We start from the raw sequence: 21,198 nt of genomic DNA, 5'->3' as shown, positions 1-21,198 counted from the left end.
TCGCGGGCGTAGCGCCTCTCCGCCTCGTCCTGCCCCCTGAGGCACACAAAGGCGAGCTGCCCCGCCATTGGGTAAAGGCTTTTCAGGCCAGCCAATCAGCGCTGAGATACCGCTAGGCTAGAAAAGGCCAATCAGATTGAATGGTGGGAGAGAAACGACCAGTGACAGGGAACGGGAGACGATAAACGAAACGGAGCTGCCCCTCGCCCACCTCCTCGGAAACGGACCAGTTGCGACTCCACCGCTCCCCTTCCAGCCAATTACAGCGCGGCGTTCTCTACTTCAGCCAATAACCGCCGGATGCTACTCTAGTCCAATCTCGCTTCGCGGCGCTCCCTCATCCAGCCAATCACTGGGCGCAGTTTTTCTACCAACCAATGGACTCCCCTCTACCTTAAAGAGGGTTTACATGCTTTCCTACCCAATGGCCAGGGGCCTCTGTCAGCGGAGGGCCAATCGGAGAGGAGCGGTGAGTGACAGCTGCCCAATGGGGACCCCCGACTCTCCCATCCTGCGGAGAGGGGGGTGGGTATCTCTCCGCCGCCGCCTGAGGAATGTCAACTATTCAACATGGAGACGGCGGTTACCAGGCTCGAGACCATGGTGAGTCCCGGGGGCGCGGGCGGGGGCCGGGCCGAGCGGCGGCAGGACCGGGGGGCGGCGGGGCGGCGTGGGGCGCGCCTCGGAGGGCACGGGGCTGGCGCCCGAAGGGGCAAAAGGGGGGCGCGGGCGCGGCTGGGGGCGTGAGGGGGGAGGGCGGGAGATCCCGAGTCCCATCCGGGCCCTGAGAGGAGGCAGGGCGAGGGCGCGGCCCTCGGCGCCCGCCGCCAGCCGTTTGGGTCAGGCGGGTTCGGCCGGGCCGGTCCATTCCGTTCTCCCCCTGCGGGAGGGGGGGGGGCGGGGGGGCGGAGCTTCGCCGTGCCGCTCCATTCAACCCCTTGCCTCGGGGGTTGGGCCCGTCCATTTTCCCTCTCACCTTGGGGGGGGGGGAAGGTGAGATCCGAGCACTCCCGGACTAGTTTATTTCCCGCGTTTGTGGGGGGAGAGGGGGCCGTTGTAGGACGCAGCTGGGCTGGGCTGGTCCATTTTCCACCGTCGCCCAGTGGCGGGGGCGGGGTGGGGGGGCCGGAGTAAAGCGCTTTCGGACTAGTCCATTTTCTCGCAGCGAGGGTGGTGCTCTCACCTGGGCTGGCCCATTTTCCCTGCGGGGGTGGCTGGGGCGAATAGGTCGGCCGGGCTGGTCCATTCGCGCCCCGAGGCGGGGGGGGAGGGGAGGGGAGGAGCAAGGGGGCGCCGGGGATGGAGTGCCTCGGCGGAGGGTTGCGGTGGGGGCCGCGCCGCGCCCGGCTCCCACCCTGCTTCCCCCCTGCCCGCACCGACGGGGCAGGTAGAGCTGAGCGGGGAGAGGGGCTGGGGCCGAGCGGCTGCGAGCCTCCCCCGTCGCCCGGCCGGGGTGGGCGTTATGGCTGGGCCCGGCCGCTCGCCCTGAGGAGAGGGTCGTGCGCGGCCCGCGCGCCTCAGGCGTGAGGGGAGGCCGAGCTACCTCAGGCCGGGTTCGCTCCCGCGGTTTTTCAGGAGAGTCTTCACCGGCCTTTTCAGTCCCTCTTTCGTCGCTGGGTCTAGGATATAACCGGTCTCGAGGAGACGATGGCTTTTGCTTCAGCCATGCCATTTCAGATATTTCTTCACAGCTTTTAAGTTGTTTTCAGCACCGTTTGAGCCAGCGCCTGAAGGCAAGACTCAGCTATCTTACATAATAGTTGCCTTTCTTCGTGCCTCACTCATACTTAAAAAAAAAGGGGGGAAAAAAAGGCAACCAAAAAGCTGTGCTGTTCTTCCACGCATTGATAGACTCTGGAAAACATGTCTTTTTAAACAGCCAGTTCCCCATTACCAAGTGAAGACCAAAATTCGAAACATTTACTGAGAAGTGTGTTACTTGCATTACTTTATTATTGCAATAGTAACACACTTCTCAGTAAATGTTTTAAGTTATGTTATATGACTATTTCTGTTAGGAAAGAAAACTTAGCAATTGTATAAATGCCAAAATACCTGGATGAGTTGAAAGATCAGAGAATTCAAACCGTATGTTACCTAATTCTCAGTTTTACTGGACTTCAGTAACTGTACTTTTTTCCTTTTTGAAGTAACAAGCCATACTTTTTAGGGAGGTGGGTTTTTGCTCTCCTTTAGCTGCAAAACTGTGGTTATCGTACTCAAATAATACTTAGAACGGTAATAACATACGGTATTTGACTTCAGTGAAAAATGACATTCTTGTCAAAGCTTTGAAGTTTAGCTCTGATTTCACATTCAAAACTGGCAGCCCTGCCCATAGTGTAAGTTTGAGATTTCTCCTTATCTTCTGTTGGTATTCTTTTTTTTTTAAAGCCTAGTTTGTTCCGCAGCTTGCTTGCTTGCTTTCTTGTAACACGTTCATTTTTTTTTTTCCTCCTGTGTAAACCTGCTTAGAAGTACCCAAGCTAGATGTTGAACTTTGTTACAATGTTGTGGTTTATTTCTGTGTTTTAGGGAAAGTCATACTTTTAACATTTGCTGATTCATGGTTTTTGTTTTGGGACATAAAGAAAGAGGTATTTTAGCCCCATTAAAGTTAACAGGGGCATCTGTGCTAGTGGAAGAGGACAGTTACTGGTCACTCACTGTCTCATGATCTACTTTACACAGACTAAAATGATCTTGCATTAAAATGTGGAGAGCTCATTTGGGTCAATTGTCAGCACAGATGGTTCATAACAACTTCCAAAGTTTTTGAGACTGTAGCTTGTTCTTTCACCCTGTCTTGGTAAGGATTAGTATTAAATTTTTCTGTTTGATTCTTGTATTAATTTGTTCCAGCAGAAGATGGCACGCCTGGCTGCCTTCTTCCATTGAAAGTTCTGGGTGTCATAAGGCAGCTGTATCTTACATCTTCACCTCTATTAAGAAATGTTACATTTTAAATATCTCTTGAACCAATTCACATATTAATTTATTGTATACAACCCTTGCCAGATTTTCAAAACACTGTGATATTTCTCCTTGCCATTTTTAAAGTTAATCAGAAATGTACTTTGCCAAATATATCTCGTTTTGCAGCTTTGTGTCTCTTGCTTTTCCTTCTGCTTATTGTTTCTTCCTGGATTTCCTGTGAAGTCAGCTCTCTCCACAGAAGTGTGATAAAATAACACTCCTTATTTCCCCAGAGGTTTCGACATGCATTTCATGAAAAGCTTCATTTTAATCCTATAGAACCAAGGATAAACTAATTTGTAGGAGCTTAAAAAGAACAATGCAAATGAAAATACCAGGTAAATCTCTGGTTATTTGAGACCATTGCTCAGAACAAGAAGAGCTGAATGAATCATTATATCTACAATCTACAATTCATTATGCAAAAGTTGATAAAGCTGGCGTTTTAACAACTTAAATAAGAATCCTGGGTGCTGTATTTTAGGACTTAGACACCTAAGTCAGTGCTGCCCGAGTGTTCGCTGAAGTCAGCTGGAACTGGAGATCTTTCCAACGGCTTCAACAGACATTGAGTCAGGCCTCTAATGAAAACACAGTACATAGTAGTTGCCGGTGAGAAATGTATCTTTCTGTACAACAACCATTTTATTAATGCTTAGGTCTTAGAACTTCACATATTGACCTCGTGCCTTCCAGTATGCAGCACTTCAGCAGTCTGAACTTAAGAAGAAACTTAAATTTTGTGGATATCCATTTAGTAGAATATTAAAAGTGGATTAACTAGCAGATAAGCTGAAAGTGTTTTGTTCAGAGCAATTTAGTTGATTTCTTTCACTTTTTTTAGTATAGTGGGCCTGCTTTTCTTTGAGTGGTGTCTGTCCAGTGCCCTTTTTATGTTGTACTACTAGTGATCATGCACAAAAAGCAGTGCAATGTTAAAAGGGCATTGGCCAGCAATGCTATCTACGTTGCTCGTAATTATTATTATTATTATTATTGTTTTATGGTATCACAAGTCAAAAGTCATTATTATATGTCTGAGACCAGAAGATGATTTGAAAAACAATTATAAAATAGGATTGCCAAAGACTTATTTCTTATATTCGTTATCTCCTAGTTATTTCTCAAGGAGAAATGTTAATTGATCTTTCAATGACAAATACCATCAAGTCTAGGTGTCTGTCCTTAGCAATAACACAATCTTCTTACAAAAATGAAATTCCTGTTTGTCTACAAAACATTGTAGATGTCCTAGGTATGGAGCTGACTCAGGTTGTTGCTTTGGGCGCATCAGTAATCATTCATATTCACTCCCCGTTTCTTTGCAGTTTGTTGTTAAGAATCTTAACACCTACAAACCCCAAGATTTCTCAAACTTTTTATAAAAAGTTACTGGGTTTTTAAATAAAAACACTTTTACTGAGATTTATGAAATGCACTCCCACATTCATTGTCCTCTAACATCCAAGTGGTAACCCCAACAGTATTTTAAATCTGCAGTGCTGAGAAATCTTAGCATGTGTAAATGCATTTTAAAGTGACTCAACACCTTCAGAGTAGAAGAATAAACTGTAGTGTCCAGAAAACGTTCCCTGTAATGCAGTTTGAGAACATCTGTCTGATAGCAGTTTAGAAACTTTACTTGCTATAAGATGAATTCAAAAGATAATTACATTTCCAAATGTATTTTCCAGTTGAAAGAACACCAAATTGTTGAAAACTGAGTTTCTGAATGATCTGTCGTGTCCTCCCCTCCCCCCCCTTTTTTTTTCTCTTGGTCAGTGGAATGGCAGTGATTCTAAGTAACAATAATGTCTTGAAGTACAGGAGTTCTTGCCTGTCAGTATCGGGATTTGATAAACATCAACCTTATCCAAATCTCCATGACCTACAGAAACCACTGTCTGACTCAACTGGTTTTACCCAATACATTTTTTGAGAGTATTGATTACTTGTTCAGAATTCCTGCTGCTAACGAATGCTCTGACTTTATTGCACTACTGTACTTTACAGCTAGCAGTGCAATAGTATTGTCAAAGCATCTGAAAGCAGAGTACTCAGCAATGGCTTGAATCTTGCCTTACCGTTTCTAACACTTTCGTCAAAGCCTGTGAGTAAATTACAAAATCTACATTTCATAAATGTGCGTTTTTTATGTGATTGTTGTATAATATTCATCATGCAAATGATCCTAACCCATAACATTAAGATGAGATTTTTACAGGTGTATGCTTCCTGAAATATAGCAAGAAATAAATACTTCTACTTATAAAATACAGAAAAAATTGATCATAATGGAGGAATATATCTCAGTGCTTATAAACTTTGAAATTGTTGTTAATAAATTTTGTTTCTTTCATGGAGTAGCATGCTTTCAGGAGAAAGCAGTGATACTGAACTGTATTAATGTTTTCATTAAGCACAAGTCTTAACATTATAGTCATGTAATGCGTGAGCATTCAGATTCACGTTTAATTTTTAATGTCCTGAATGATAGTAGCAGCAAGGTATTAATGGCTTACTGTCATTCTATACATTTCTATTTATCCACATTGAAATATTTTTAAGAACAGGGCTTCGTGGATACTTTTTAAAGCCACCCATAGTCTTTGTCTGCATTCCTAATAATTAATAATTTGATAGGGGAGATGGAGAGAAGCAGAAAGTGGCCTGTTTTGGTAGTCTGTCCCTAGAAACGAAGAATTAAAAATGTTTGCCAGTGGAGGAGAATGGATATGGTTGAACAGTTAGGAAAAATCCTTCATGAGCTTTTTAAACAACACAGAATGTAATAAAAAGTATATTATTATTGCATTTTTATGATGGCTGGTTTGTAGGGTTGGATGTGGGAAGGAGTTTTGTCAGTCAGGTAGTAAGTTATGGGAGTAATATGTGAGAGCTTTTCCTCCGAGTTATAGATGCTCAAAGGCTTTGCGAGAATTTTCTTATTGTATTCGCTATTCCAAAGGTTTTGCTGAAGGCATATAGATGAAACATCATGCATTTTCAGTGCACTAGGAAGTGGATCTTGCATGTAAAATATCTTGGATTGAACACCGTCCCTTAAGGCTGTATGCATATCTGAAGTTCCTAATCCTCAAAGGTACTAATGGCAGTTCCTGAAGGCGAATCCCAAGACTGGTGGTGAAAACATGAACATTCTCTTGGTATCCAGGCCTGATTACCAAAATACAATATCCAAAAAGCCTACTGAAGTTTGTTGCATTAGGTACCGTTATGGCACTGCCAATTAGTACTTTGGGATACAATTAACAAATACAGCCTTATTTTGGTCCTTTAAAAATTTGTAATGATTGCTTCACAGTTAATCTCAGTTTAAATAGTGGAAGCCACACTGAGTTAACTAACTTCCAAGCATTTAACTTGCTTTCATCATAATCTCTTTTGCAACTGTGAATTCCCCAAATGGTTATATTAAGAAATTCATCTTTGTTTCATGAACTGGAAAAGCTGCTTTTTTTTTTTTAAATTAGAAGTCCTTAATAGACATTAAAATTGCAGGCTAAAATTAATTAATAATGCTGTCAGCACACTGTTTTACAAGGCAGTTATCTAATTCTCTGGTGGCTTATTTATCCCAAGGAAAGAAATGTGATGTCATCAATTTGATTATCTCTTTGTTAGTCTGATTTACTGGGGAATGATCAAATGTGTTACGAGTATTATAATCATCTGAAAGAATACATTCGTAATATAATTCATAACAAAATCTCTATTGATATACTTGGATCCTGAACACTTATTCATAGTCTTTACTGTGGAAAGAACTGAGTACTGCAGTTTTGCTAATGGAATTTTTAATGTTTGAAAAGAAAAGCAGCTAGCCAAGAGGCAGCTCTATAAAATGATGGAAAATATCTTAATATCTCAGGGAAGAAAACCAAGTGTCTTCTGCATCCTGTGATGATCAATTTTAAAGAAGATGCATTGTTCTTGTCTCTTGATATAACTTCCCTCTTTGGAGTACTACTTAAACTTCATCTTGAGAGGTTTGGCTTTGAAAGGGCATTTAATCTAGGAAGAAGTGGAAATGTTTCCACTCATTTTGTGGAGCTGTGTGAAAAAGGTACTAAGGGCAAGATCAAAGGGATGCAAAGAGAAGAGCTGGGTAATTTGGGTTTGACAAATGGAATGAAGGTTCAATTAGTAGAAGTGAGTGTGTAAATGCATCTGTGTTCTTAGGGTTTCATTTAATTCTTACACCTGAGAGAAAAATGCTCATGTCCACATCTGGACTGGTACTGGGGACAGCTGAGTGTGGTAATGTCTGAGTCAAGCGGCTCAGTTGTAAGATAGCACAGAAATTCTGCAAACTAATATGCTAGGGCTTTTCTTTTTATTATGTAGATACTTTCTAGCTATTTGATTGACAGTCTTTAACTTCTAAAAATTATGCAGTCAGAGGTCTAAAAGTTTAACGCTTTATATTTTTCAGTCTAGAAGTGTATCAGCGTGACTGGCAAATATTAGCTAGTGGAATAGACTGGAGGAATAGAAACTTATGTTTATAGTACATCAGCCTTATAAAATGGAGGCATCTGGCTTCTGCTTTCCTGAAATACAGGAAAGACAAATGAATGGGTTTTGTCTACAGTTTTCGTTTTTTAATACACTGCAGCTGATCTTAAATATTTTAGTTCCAGAAGGCAGAATCTGATCTGGATTATATTCAACACAAACTGGAGTTTGAAATAATGAAAAGCCTTCCCGATAATCCAGCAGCAGAGGTAGTATTTTCAGATTAAATTAATAGCTTCTATTGTATTTTGCATGAAATATTAAAAAATGAATAGTAATAAATAAGTAATTTTCTTTAATCCTAAAATATATGTCAGTTTTCTTTTACCTAGTTGTTAATTTTTTATTATTGTTACAAAGTATTTCTTGAGTCTTACAGCCAGATGACTGGCTTAATACGAATTCAGTGCAGAAGACAACAAAACCCCCTAAATTCTTGGAATAATGAAATTCTCACATTTTGCTTTGAGAAACGAGTAGTGGTATTAATAGCGAATTGTTAGAGGCAGTTTCTGATCTTAGCTAAAATGTACCATTACTCTGACACCAAACATAAACTTGCCAGTAAACAGTGACTAAATTCAGGTTTGGGGGAGAGGTGAGAGAAAGAGGAAAAATCATAAAATGTCAGCCTGTAAAGGATTTAATAAGTTTGTCCTCATCTCCATATATATTGTGACATACAGTGGAAAAATAACCTTTTTAATTAGGAGTCCCTAATTTATTCTAGATTAGAAAAGCTGTTAAAAACACCAATATAGTAAATTCATCCTCCTGTATTCGCTGTGGAAGCACCGAGTTGTGCTATTTTATTAACATTTTATATCATTTTTGCCTATGAGAAATTAAATGTATAGATGAAACTGATGGTTGTCTAATCACTTTAGTTGTAAAGGATCGTGTCATGTTATATATTAGTGGCTCTAACTGCCTATACTTTTAATGGAGAATGTGGCCAGATTAATTTTCTCTTCTCTAATAGTTTAAATGTACTTTTAATTTCTGTATAGGAAAACCCAGTTACTCTCTTAGAAGAACTCTCCGTGGTCAAGTCCCGTTATAAAATGTTGTGTGTGCAGCTGGAAAAAGTTTCCATAGAGCAGAGAGAATCCATGAACTGCATTCGTGCCGCTCTAGAAAACACAATGAAGACGGTTCAGGCACTACAGCAACATACTGATCTTGAGGTACCATTTTCATTTTAATAATTTGGATCTTACTCCTGTAAATTAACATGTATTTGTGTAACCTGTACATAAATGTGAGTACTTGGATTGGAAAATGCGTTATTCATGGAGACTCTTAGAAAATAAGAGGACTGATTACCAGAAGAAATGTTTGCCAGATCGGGCCTATTTTGGTAAATCACAAGCCTGATTCATCACTCAACAGTGAGGCTAGTGGTATTCTGGTTTTGAGTTAAAGTAATACCGTAAGTTAATAGTGTGACATATGTTTGAATAGTTGCATAGAAACTGATGTTTCTGTGCACAGCTGTGTCCCAGTCTTATACTGATTTTTTTCAGTAGCTACCTTAAGGAAATTACAACGCAAAGCCAATTTTAAAAAGGCAAAAAAGCTTTTAAATGACAAACATATTTTGACTCTCTAAAGCAAGTTAAAAGCAATACACTGTAACATTATATGTGGCAGTACTATTTTTAGTGCAAAGAAATAAGTTTTTCTCAATATGATGATGCCTATCTATCTTTAAAAAAAAAATCGCATTCTCCTAACTGATCTTCAGACATTGTTGCCTTACAGCTTTGAAGAGAACGTGAAAACATTATTTTTGTCCCTTTACAAATACGGTGATTTAGATCCAAAAAGCTGAATGGTGGTCTAGTGGCAAAAACAGGACTGGTGCGAGTATTTCTTGGGTTCCAGCTCTCCTTTTAATGTTATAATAACAGTGCCTCTGACATTATGTTTAATCTGTCAACAGCTCTGGACAAGATATTGGTAACTCTTTATCGCTAAAACATACTGTATCATGGTTTCAAAGATAGAAGTTAAATGTCACAGAAAATAAAAAAAGAATTATCTCCCTGTGTTCCAAGGATATGCCACCAAGAATAATTTTGTATGTAGGATTTTGTTAAAAGTGGAAGTCTTGTGTCTCCGAGATACAGAAAGTCTAAACATATAGCAAAGACTTTCTTGCATTTCTTTGTTTTAGGATAAATACAGTTGATTAAACTGTTTGGGAGACGTGTAATTCTTAAGTGGAATGCTCCTTTTTACTGAATAATTTAGAGTATTGATGTTAAATGGATATTGTGGTTGGATTTTTAAAAATACTTGGCTTGTAAATTTGCTTTCATTTGAAGGAAGGTAGAAGTCTACTGTTAGCTTCCATGAGAAAAGGATTAGACAAACATTGAGTTCTTCTGTAAATACGATCATCCTAGGAACTGAAAGTAACAGAATTTTCTTGTATCTTTCTCTCTAGCGCTTGCCTCTGTCAGAAGAAGAACAGGCTGCAGCACAACAATTAACCTGCCAAACTGTTAAAGAAATGGAATCGCTAGCGGAAGAGGTAATTAGGCGACAGTGTCTGTATTTCAGAAACTATTAATCCTGAGTAGTTCAACTGAAGTTGGGAGGGCTGTTATGACTTAAATTCCATTCCTTTCAGAGGTATTCTAAGGAATGGCGCTACAATTTTTGGCAAACCCTTTTTGTTTTGATTGTATGTTGATTAGGTTGCTGCTTTGTTCCAATTAAATTGTCCATGGTGGAAGAACTTGTTTTGACAGAAGACTTTTTTTTCTTATTTTTTATTGGGAAATGTTTGTGTTTATTCGCTCTTCTTGTTAGTCTGTTAACACATTATATAAGAAGCCTTTGGGTGGGAGTGAAGAGTGTAATTGCTTCAAGCTCATATATATCAAAATGGAGAGAAATTTAATTTCCTGTAAAATATTAAATACAGGTTGGAGTATGAGTAAGAGTAATTGAAGCATATTGCACATAATATATAACACAATAGAATGTAGATATAAATGATACTTGTTAAAAAGTCGGATATTTTCTCAAAGCTCCTGAAAGCACAACATTCTAATAGTGATAATCATCTGCAAAGACTTGGTATGGGTCTTACATTAAAAACAAAATATTAAAGAAAGTTAGCAGACTGTAATTATCTTACTGACCTTATCTTTTTCTACTTCTTCTCACTGCCTACTCCTTTTCTATCAAAGGATGTCTCTCTTTCTGTCCCTTTATTGCCACGGTTGGTTTGCATGAAAGACTTCCAGTATGATACTGGCTTTCTGCTTCATTCACTCTTCCTTTGCAAATATCTTCTCCTACCTTGATTAAATCCTCTCAATTTTTGTCTTTCCATTATTTAATTCTGAAGCCCTTAAGATACAGCTGGCATAAAAACAGACCTCGTGCAAAATGTAGCTATATCCTGCTCACATTAAAGGTTGTTTAATTGGTATGAGTCCCTATGTTGTTATTACGTGTGTTTTGAAGATATTCTAAAAGTCTCTGAAAGACAGAAAGAAGGGAAAGATACCACAAAGGCCCTGTTTTGGTTTTTTGTTTTGTTTTTTTTGTTATTGTTGTTAATGCTGAATTTCTGGCAGAGAAGAGTTAGATATAGCTACCTTTAGCTTGTCAAAACTGTCAACTCTGAGGGTTGCTGGAGAACAGGGAAGCCGTCTTTTTCCTTTGCTGCATGTGCAGTGCTTTCAGCTAGATCCATACTGGAATGCAGAGGAGAAAGCTGAAGAGGCTTATCTGACTTGCATATGAATCTTTTTGTTTGCATTTTAAACCTATTCTTATTTGAAATTGGAATTTATTTAACGCATAAGATTTTGCTGTTAACTTCAGTAGCTGTGAGATCCTTGGTATCCAGTGGTAAAATGTAGTTACTAATACAGAAATGCTCGTTGTAAAAACTAATTTCTAAATAAAATTTCAACAAATCCTGAAATTATCTCTCATTTATTTTTAGCCATTTAGTTCGGAATCTACAGTCCCTGACTCAACTGAAGGTGAGTGCTGGGGAAAAAAATCTTTCTACTGCTCCCTTTTCTTTTTGAGCATGAAGACTGATCCCCCGCCTCCTCCCACCCCAGGCCCTGTAAATAAGTTTTGCAAATAATATCAATCTTTCCTAAGGCTTCCATCTTCAGTGTTGAACTTCATATGTTTAAGTATCCCAGAACTATTAGAGTTACTATCTAGAATTCAGGGATTAATGAATTAAGCTGTTTTACTCTCTGAAAAAGACAGAGACTGTAAAAAAACCTTCAGTAACAGCACAGTAAATTCACTGTTTTCATTCTCTTAAGCTCTAGTAACTACTGCTTTTACATGAAGTGAAGAATTTATACTTTACTATAAGAAACTGAGCGCTTAGTTATATTCCACATGTAGCTCCCATGTCTCTGGGAGCTGCTCTTGCTGATGAGGGGATTTAAGTGGATCCTGTTGTGCCTCTAGTCTGGAAGAAAGAAAATGGTGTACTAGTTGTGCCATAGAAATAACTCTTGCTTAATCTGTTCATCCTTATTTATAAAAAGGAGTTTTCTTAGTGATTGTTTTTAACTAGTCTCTGACAGACCAAATTTATTAATCCATATCAAATTTCAAATTAAATTATTTTTCACTAGGTCGGCAGAAACAATGGTAGTTTGGAGGGAGTGTCTTCCCTCTCTCCTTCCTCCTGCAGTAAAATCTTTTTCAGAATCATTTAGGAGTTTTCTTACAAAGGTATGAAAGTACTATCTATCTGTGGCCTAATTTCTGAAGAAATAAATGCCTTCTATTTTCAATTTTCTAGAATCACAATTCAAACCATTGACTGAAGAAACGCTTATGACTGTACCAAGGAGTATCAGAAGTACTGTTAAGCTGGCAGACTTGAACAATTTTTACAGGGAGTTATTTAACCACTTTGTTATCAATAAGAACAGGTAAGACTTGAAGGAATCCATTAATAAGACTCTTATAATCTGTAAAGAAATTCCAGCCTTTTTAAACTGAATAAAAACAGTTGTCAACTCTGAAAGTGGTTAACTATTTGCTGCTCTACTATAACTTCAAAATTTGATTTCCCTCACTTATGCCTTTACTGGTTGGGTATATAGCCCAAAGTGATATGCCCTCCTAGGAAACTCCCCAAATTTATTTATATAAAAATGGTTTATATCGTTTGATAATTTTCAAAACTGCATGTCCAGTTCTTCAGAAACAGATTTTTTTTTTTTTTTAACCTTGGAGTCACTGAACAGATGTCCAAAACTGGGTCTACTCAGAAAAGTTTTGCTGACACAGTCATACTGGAAAACCTTTCTAGCTTTCATAACCTGGAAAAGCAAAACCCTAACCCAAATTCCTCACCTCAGTCCTGACCCCAGACCCTGACTCTAGCCCTTGACTCTGAGCCCTGACCTCTGTCTGTGATTTCTGCTGCAGATTTCTCACAGGCTGATGGTAAAGAATGAAGAAGCTTTTAACCTAACAATTCTGTCTTTGACACTGAGCTTGGACTGTTCTTTGAAGCAGCACAGTGAAATGGATGGCAATGTGCATAAGTGTGAGAATTGCAGAGCCCTTGCAAAAATCAGTCTTCTAAACAGTATGGGCTTTTTAGTCACTCTCTGGCAGGCCTGATGTTTGATACCCTGCTTTGCTGAATAGTTTGCTCTTGTCTTGCAGAGCAGCACTCAGCGTTTCACAGATGAACAAGATGAATATGAAAGCCACTGACTCAAGAGTACGCATCTTGAAGGAACTCTCTGTTGTGGAACTTGACAAACATGGAAATGTTAAATTAGTGGCGTAAATGAAAGCTCAGTCCATTCTTATTTGACACACAAGCATGTTGGTTATAGCTCCTGGATTATTAACAAGGAAGTATTTCTCTGATGTCTGGGAGTTACCAGTACACTGTTAGAAAGCTGTTAATTTTTCTGTATACAAATTCTATTTATAAAACTTAAAATTGCAGAGTTAAACATTGAGGTTGGAAATTTATCTTGGACATTTATAGGTCTATCGTAGATGCATTTTTGAAGAGTATTGTTAACCGTGTGACTTTTCCATATTCCTGTTTACATTCCTGAATGGGTTTTTACAATGAATAACCCAAACCATTTAATTGTACTTACATTCCTGAATAAATGATTAAAGCTAAGGAGGCCATAGATTTAATTATATATGTTTTTAAATGTCCGCTGGCCCCTGACCTTTTCGTTTTGCCTTGATGTGCGCTGTCTTTGTTACAGTCCAATGAAATTACAGGATCACAGAACAGCCGAGGTCGGAAGGGCTCTCTGGAGATCATCTAATCCAACCCCCTGCTCTGCCCGGGGTCTCTGCAGGTTGCTTTGGGTCACGTCCGGTTAGCTTTTGGGCATCTCCAAGGCTGGGGACTTCACACCCTCTCTGGGCAACCTGTTCCACTGTTTCACCACTCTCGCAGTTTAAAAAAAAAAAAAAAAAAAAGAAAAGTTTTCTAGTGTTGAAATAGAATTTCCCGTCCTTCAATTTGTGCCCACTGAGAAAGTAACCGACTTGCCCGTGTGACTCTTATAATTTGTGTTTACTACTGCACTACGGAAAGAGACAATCCCAAAATCAAAGCCAACACTTCAAGGAAAATCCTTTCCCTGCAGAGGATGCAGTGATCAGTGCAGCCCTCCGAATTCACATGAGCCACCTGTTTTTAAGCACTGAACTCTTCTATATACTTTGATATATTATGCGAGTAACATTTTTGTCTTCACTGTCAAATAGACTGTCTTCTGAGTGAAAAATCTGTATAAACATTTAATGTACTTCTGTCTGTTTTCAATAAATGTCATGCGTACACAGATAATTGTTACAAAAGGATCGCAAAGTTTGAGCTTGGATAAAAACAGGCGTTGAGGAGCGTGTTTCTCCTGCAACAACTGCAGGGAGTTTTGTTCAAAGGGCTCTAAGCCTTAGCGATGACAGCAGCTGCCCGCGGGGAAGAGGGCCCTGAGCGCTGCGCCTCTCTGGTAGGTGAAGGGGCTCGTCTTTGATTTCGTTAATACGTAGAGCAGGCCTCAGTCCGGTCAGTTGTGAGCGTTTGTGTCTGACAGGAGGCCGGCGCCGTTGGGGGGGAGGGGCAGCGCCGCCCCTCAACGGCCGCGGGCGGCGAGGCGGGGCCCCGCCTCCTGCGGGCGCGGCGCGTGCGCGTTGCGGCGGGGCAGGGGCGAGCGGGCCCGCTCCCGGCGCCGCAGGGCGGAGCAGTCCGCGCGCCGCGGCGAACATGGCCGGCACCTAGAGGGTGCGCGGCGCTGTGGCACAACCCCCTCCCTCCCTCCCTCCCTCCCATCCCGGGCACTGCGGCGGGGAGAGGGGCCGGGGAGCAGCTCCGCCGCCGGCCGAGCCGCGGCCATGGACGAGCAGAGCGTGGAGGTGAGCCGCGGGGCGGCGGTTGCCGGTGGCGCTGCGCCGGGGGGGGGGGGGGGGGGGGGCGGGAAGGGCGGCGGAGGGCGCTGCCCGCCCAGGTGCGCCTCTGCGGGGCAGCGGGCTGCCGTTCCCCCGCCGGGGGCCTGGCGGGGGGGGAGGGGGTTGGCGATGGCTTCCGCTCCCTCCCGTGAGGGGAGAGCGGCTCCTCTGCGGGCCTTTCCCGCCTGCGACGGCGGTGGGGAGGAAGGCTGCGAGGCGGTAGCGCTTCCAGGCGGCGCGCGGTCGTTTTACACGGCCCGGGTTAGCGAAGGTGTCCGGGGAGCGTGGCAGGTGCCTGTTCCTGAGGTGGAGGGAGACCCTGACACCGGCAGAACCGGCTCTGGCACGCGTGAGGGCAGAGCGCCCTGCGAGAGGAGTAACCTGAACGCCTTGTCTACCTTGCTGTGCTGAGAGCCGAGCCGACGAAGAGTTTAAAAGATGTAACGCGTAGCTTCCTGTAAATGCATCTGTTTGGTTTTACAGCGATTAAAAAGGACATCAGGGTACAGGAGATGCTGTGATATCTGTAAATTGACGATACGGCTCGCTTTGTGCCGATGATAGTTTTAACTCTGGAGGGAAAAATAGCCCATTTGAAAAAATCTTTCAAAGTTCTTTAGGTAAGGCCAGAAGGGATCTAACTCCTATATAATACAGGCTGCAAGACTTTCCAAACCTTACTCTTGTTTCTTAGAATGTGCCTTCTGGCAAGTCATGCAGTCTATATTTGGAAAATCCTTATTGGTGAAAAATCCATCAGTGTGACAAGCAAATATGGTTTGATATTTTGCAATACTTTCCTAATTTTGGGAATGGAGAGAGATGAAGTGGTTATATTCAAGAACAAATTACTTCTCTGTTGGAATGGGTATAGTGAAACAGTATGTTAAACCAGATTTTATTGCCCAAGATTAATTTAGTGGGGGGGGGGGGGGCAGAGAAATTGTGGATCTAATGGTAATGGTAGACCTTAAATTATTTTAAGTCTTACAGAAGTCAAGAAAATAACCTGTCCAATTCAACCCTTCTAGTTAACATTCTGTATGATATATACAGGTACTTAATGTGCTTTTGAATTGGTCATAGCGTAGCCAGTACATTGAAATTCATAGGCTGAGAATCTGCATATACAGCACAGTTGTTTCTGGCAACTGTCAACCATGGGAATACAAATAGGAATAATGGCTCTTGGCTACAGAAATGCCTAGTTGGTAAAAGATAAATCCAACAAGGAAATTCTTCCTGGAAGAAGCATAGCGTTTTAAAATGGACACTGAGTGCTGGTGGGATGTAAAAGGAAATGAGGAAGAGAGCCATGATGTTTGAGCCGGTACCCTACTCCAAGATGCAGTATGCATAGCTGTTTGGAATAGGACTCTATTTATTAAACCTGGCATTCTGCCTAGAAAATAAATGTTTGACGTTTGTGGCATAACAATAGCATTAATCTAACCTTTGCAGAGCATTGCTGAAGTATTCCGATGTTTTATTTGTATGGAGAAATTGCGTGATGCACGTCTGTGTCCCCATTGCTCCAAGCTATGTTGTTTCAGTTGTATTCGGGTGAGTTTACTTAACATAGTTTACTCTTGCACATGTATACACTTAAAAACTCAGAGCTACTGGTCTTAAGAACGCGTTCTTGCTCTTTTCCTGTCTCCTTTCCTGGGGTTCTGAGGATTCCTTTTTCCTCCTCTGTGCTCTTTATTTTCCCTTTCAAAAGCTTTTATGACACCCTGAGAGACTAGGCATGCTGTGCATTATATAAAGTAGTGCTAATTATAGTGATTATCTGTAAGAATTGCTTTTAAAGAACAGGCATATGATGGCCTCTTCTTTAACACCTCTTCAGAGTCAGTGATGCCTATATGGACAGAGGAAGAAGTTGGAACAGAAAGCAAATACTGATCTTTCAGATGTCTGTATGGAACACTGAAAGGTCATAACATTTCCTGTCATCTTGGAGGTGTTTTAATCCTGTTAAATACATTTTGAAAATAGTTACCAACCTGGTATGACATGATCACACACTTGTTAAAGCCTTCTTGAGGGAGTCTGGTATAGTAGGCTGAAGCAGCATCCAGAGTATTTTAATTCACTTACTAGGGTGATAGTTACCAATATATAATACTTAAGTTCCAAGTCCAGACTTTGCTATGTGTAGTGGATTAAATAAGGGTTCAGCTGAGGTTTTCAGACCTGGGATAGTGTTTCCAGAGCTCAAAGTAAACAATTATCACCTTCTTTGAAAGCTCTGCAAAGAACTACATGGGAGGTATTCATGCTACATAAAAAGAATGTTAGATGACCTATTGTTGGTGTGTGGCAAGAGATAGTTTCAACAGATATTTTCATGGAGAACCTTTAAGCGTAGTAGTGAGCTGACAAAAGATAAGCCTCTCAATTGCTGAACTTTTTAAAATGTGTAAGTTATACTGGACTGCTGAAGTTCCTTCCTGAGCTACTTATCTTTGAATGAAACTTTCTGGAAGAGAAACATTCGAACAGTCTATATAGATTTGATAATTGGACTGCAGATTTATTACTTGCGTTGTAAGTAGCCCAAGAAGAAAGAAATAAGTTACCCTGAAGACGAACATCTAGAGTAGGAAAAATGCATCTGCTATATCTTATGCTTTCTTTTGTTGAAACGTGCTCTTTAGTCTATAACTGTGGGAATCTGCAGTAGGTTTTCTCATGGAATATTAGGTACCTGAAGATTCTCTTTTTAAGTTTAACTAAAGTGTCTTTGACAACAAAGAAAAGAGCGATTGATTTGTTATTAAGATATAAATAGCAGCTTCTTGCATTACTAAGCGGTTAAGCAAAGATCTACAAATCTATAAATAAGGAAAAATACAGGAAAACTGTAATAAAATAACTCTGAATTAACAGTAAAAGGTAGCTTGCTTGCACTTCTCACCGTTGCTTTTTAAAAAGTTTCTCCTTTTTTCTTTGTAGCGTTGGCTGACTGAACAAAGAGCTCAGTGCCCTCATTGTAGGTAAGATGCTTCTAATATCAGAAATAAATTATCAAAATTGGATGTACTGTCCTGTTAGTTAACGAGTTGTCTTTTTCTAAGTGTCACAAAAGTTTTAAATTTGATTTTTGAAAACTGCCTGTAACATAGTATAAAAACTTACACTGGTATAATATTTATTTTAACATATGTTCTAGTAAGCTCTGCAGTATCTTTGTTCTTACCCTGCTGCACCACTGTTTTTAATGTTTATAGTTGATCTAATAAGAAAAACTAGAAGGTATTCCTCTTAGAACTCTTCATATTCTTCTTGCAGGATTCAGAGAGCAGGAACTTAAGTTTTCAGACTGAAACATGTACTTTTTTTTTTTTTTAGATCTACATCTATAGTTTGTGAGACTTACTTTATGTGTTGCGGAGTGTCTGAGAGTTTAAAAAACTATATTTTTAAAATGCAAAACAGTCCTTTCCCCCTCCCCCCAGCACTGGCACCCCTTAGCAATTCTAGTTCCTGAGTATAGACCAAAAACATATTTCCAGTGGAGGGGAGAAGACTTTTTTTTGCCCTGATGGGAGGGGAAGTATTTAAAACAACCAACCATTTCTACAGAACTTAATATTCAGTTTTTAAAGTATTTAATCAATGGGTCTAAAATGCTTGAAAGGAGGTAAATATATCTACATCCTGCGAAGGGGACAACTGAAGCATTACCAGGAGGATAGTTGAATAATGGGCGAAATTGAAGCCCTGAGCAATGAAATGATTTGCCTGGTGTTATCCAGCAGTCTACTAACAAATCTGGGAATAGTTCTTGGGTTCCTCATGTACCTATTCCATGTTTTATTGTTTTTACATAACAAAAGCAAATCAACTTACAACATCACATTTCTAACCTTTTTTTTTTTTTTTTTCCTGAAATCGCCACTATAGCTTCAGCTCTGATATCTCTGTTTATGCCTATGACTTTCCTGGTAGAGTGGAATTGATGAGATGAATCAGTTTTCATTGCTGCTTTCATTTATGCTCCTGGAGCTGTGTTTTTGCTCTAACTTCAGCAACGCTTCTTGCAGAGCCCCACTGCAGCTACGAGAGCTGGTCAACTGTCGTTGGGCAGAAGAAGTCACACAACAACTTGATACACTTCAACTGTGCAATCTCACCAAGCATGAAGAAAACGAAAAAGACAAGTAAATGGAACATTCTTCACACAAAGGGTTTTGGAGTTTGTCTTACATGAGTGGGCATTTAGTTCCAGTTCATTTTAAAATCAGGGACCAAACTGATAATTGTTGATTACTTAAAAGCTAAAGCGTGCTGTGGCTTAACAGACAAAAGCAATGCTGTTTCACGCTCTCTGACTAAAAGTTGGAGTTCATTTCTGTCATACTTAGTTGCAGTGAGAAAAGGTCTTAAACGTCTTTGCCTAGAAAACTATACTCGTTCTAGTTTGAGTCGATGTGTTTTAAATGAGAGATATGGGAAAGATGAAAGGTAGTAATGCAAATGGCTCATAGCCCTTCTTAGGGACTATACACCTGAAACAAATGTATTGTCTCAATGCCTTCTTTGTTTGGCAGTACCATTTAAGATTGTGAGTGCCGATTTGGTATCTCAGCACATAATAAAACCAGGAGAAAAGCTTACTTTTCTATTATCAGTGCTGTTTTGTCTTTTGAGACATATTCTGAAGATTTGAAGGAGAAAAGAATGAGCAGAAGCGTTGAACAACGGACAGGGACTAATTATGTGTGCCATACCTGGCTGCTCCCTAAATTCCCAAAACCTATTGGAGGAGGGAGGGAGAGCCGTGTGCTGGAGGTCTCGTCTGGTCTATATTCAGTTTGTTCATTGATCCTGTTTATGAAACTTTTAAGGACTGACAAGCGTCAATTTGGCCAAAAAACTTATGAGGCACTACTGCAGTTACTTTCAGTTGCAGATTGCAGTTCTTGGTTGGTGTTTTAATGATGTGAGATACTAACTTACAGAATTTCAGGCCAGATTCAGTGAAATCTTCTATCTGCTGGGTACAAACCCAATTTTAGCTCTGTAGCTCTCACAAACATTGAAGGGGTGCTAAGAACAGCATGTATTTTACAAAAGGTTTTGAATTGACTATGAGTATTCTTGTAGAACACTTACGTTCAAAGAAAATTTCTGACAATTTTCTGTTGATGATTTGTGTGTATTCTTTGTTTAAGGTGTGAAAACCATCATGAAAAACTTAGTGTGTTCTGCTGGACCTGTAAGAAGTGTATCTGTCACCAGTGTGCACTTTGGGGAGGAATGGTAAGAAGAGATTCGCATATGTGCATATGTTATTTTCCAATAGGAGACTATGTTGTGTTTGAGTGCAATTTGAAGGAATAGAATTGTCATGAAACTGTTGGTATGGCTGTTGAATTGCCATGCAAATACTATAGTTGTCCTATGTGCGTAAAAAATTTATCTAGGTTTGAAAAGCAATATTTGCTGTTACTAAATACAGAAGCAAGTTGAAATTTGTGAAAGGAGATGATCAGAATTATCTTCCTTGTTACAAATTTCATGATACTTTGGTCAAACTAAAGATGGCAATGAGAACTTTATGCGCAAAGAAAGAGAACTTCTGAGAATATAGATAAAGGTTGGGTGATTTTAAATATCATGGGCAATAACTTTGAGTGTCTTCAAAGCTTTATTAGTAAAACACTTCACCATGCTCTATATTATCCTTTCAGTTGAGTATTTTGAGGAGAGCTGCCTGTCATGCTTTGGAATATAAGTGGTTGAATGTACCTAAAACTGTGCTATTTGTTTGGGAAGAGTGTTTTAATTAAAAAAAAAAAAAAACTTCTATCTTTGATTTGTTGAAGATATGCACTGTGAATGAAGTGGTTTATTTTTGGATGACTGCTCGGACTTTAAATAACTCTTGACAGGAAGCTTTGATGGTATGAAAGCCAAATTCATGACTTCTTGTGAAGGGAAGTGAAAGACAGACTTCCTACATACAATCTGCTTTGGAGCTTTTCCAAACTGAGTGATACACTAGGAGGTTTTCTTCCCCTCTCTATAATTTAATAGGGATGGAGTTAAGTTAAAATGGGATACTCTATTATTCAGTGCTTCCCCTCCCTTTTTTTTTTCTTTCAACAGCACGGAGGACATACTTTTAAGCCACTGGCAGAAATTTATGAGCAGCATGTCACAAAAGTAAATGAAGAAGTGGCAAAGCTTAGGAGAAGACTCATGGAATTGATCAGTTTAGTGCAAGAAGTG

The 21,198-nt window shown here is 40.3% G+C and overlaps 2 protein-coding genes across 11 annotated transcripts in view; both read left to right on the top strand.

Moving 5' to 3' along the window:
- The first annotated feature begins 119 nt into the window (after nt 1-119).
- SKA2 (spindle and kinetochore associated complex subunit 2) lies at nt 120-14,398 on the top strand. 7 transcript variants are annotated; one of them, XM_068910501.1, is made up of 8 exons: nt 508-603; nt 3,461-3,588; nt 7,635-7,724; nt 8,526-8,702; nt 9,968-10,054; nt 11,486-11,525; nt 12,317-12,449; nt 13,195-14,398. In XM_068910501.1, the coding sequence occupies exons 3-8, from the start codon at nt 7,692-7,694 to the stop codon at nt 13,319-13,321; spliced, it is 597 nt and encodes a 198-aa protein (XP_068766602.1). In that variant the 5' UTR covers nt 508-603; nt 3,461-3,588; nt 7,635-7,691; the 3' UTR covers nt 13,322-14,398. The 7 variants fall into 7 exon arrangements, with proteins under 7 accessions (XP_068766599.1, XP_068766601.1, XP_068766602.1 ...); XM_068910497.1 differs by lacking the exon at nt 3,461-3,588 and adding an exon at nt 1,624-1,733 and having other exon boundaries at nt 518-603; XM_068910496.1 differs by lacking the exon at nt 3,461-3,588 and adding an exon at nt 1,576-1,733 and having other exon boundaries at nt 522-603.
- Nucleotides 14,399-14,688: 290 nt separating this feature from the next.
- TRIM37 (tripartite motif containing 37) overlaps nt 14,689-21,198 on the top strand; it is a 32,684-nt gene continuing 26,174 nt past the window's right edge. For 3 of the 4 annotated variants that reach the window (XM_068909306.1, XM_068909304.1, XM_068909305.1), the window contains exons 1-6: nt 14,693-14,922; nt 16,417-16,518; nt 17,917-17,957; nt 19,008-19,124; nt 20,139-20,226; nt 21,076-21,198. In XM_068909306.1, coding sequence (XP_068765407.1) covers nt 14,902-14,922; nt 16,417-16,518; nt 17,917-17,957; nt 19,008-19,124; nt 20,139-20,226; nt 21,076-21,198 — 492 coding nt within the window. In that variant the 5' untranslated portion in view covers nt 14,693-14,901. Of the gene's footprint in view, nt 14,923-16,416; nt 16,519-17,916; nt 17,958-19,007; nt 19,125-20,138; nt 20,227-21,075 lie in introns of all 4 variants that reach the window. The other variant, XM_068909303.1, reaches the window with a different exon arrangement.

Source organism: Struthio camelus, chromosome 16 (assembly GCF_040807025.1).
Source record: "Struthio camelus isolate bStrCam1 chromosome 16, bStrCam1.hap1, whole genome shotgun sequence".
Taxonomy (NCBI): Eukaryota; Metazoa; Chordata; class Aves; order Struthioniformes; family Struthionidae; genus Struthio; species Struthio camelus.
This window is presented reverse-complemented; position numbering and strand designations above follow the sequence as displayed.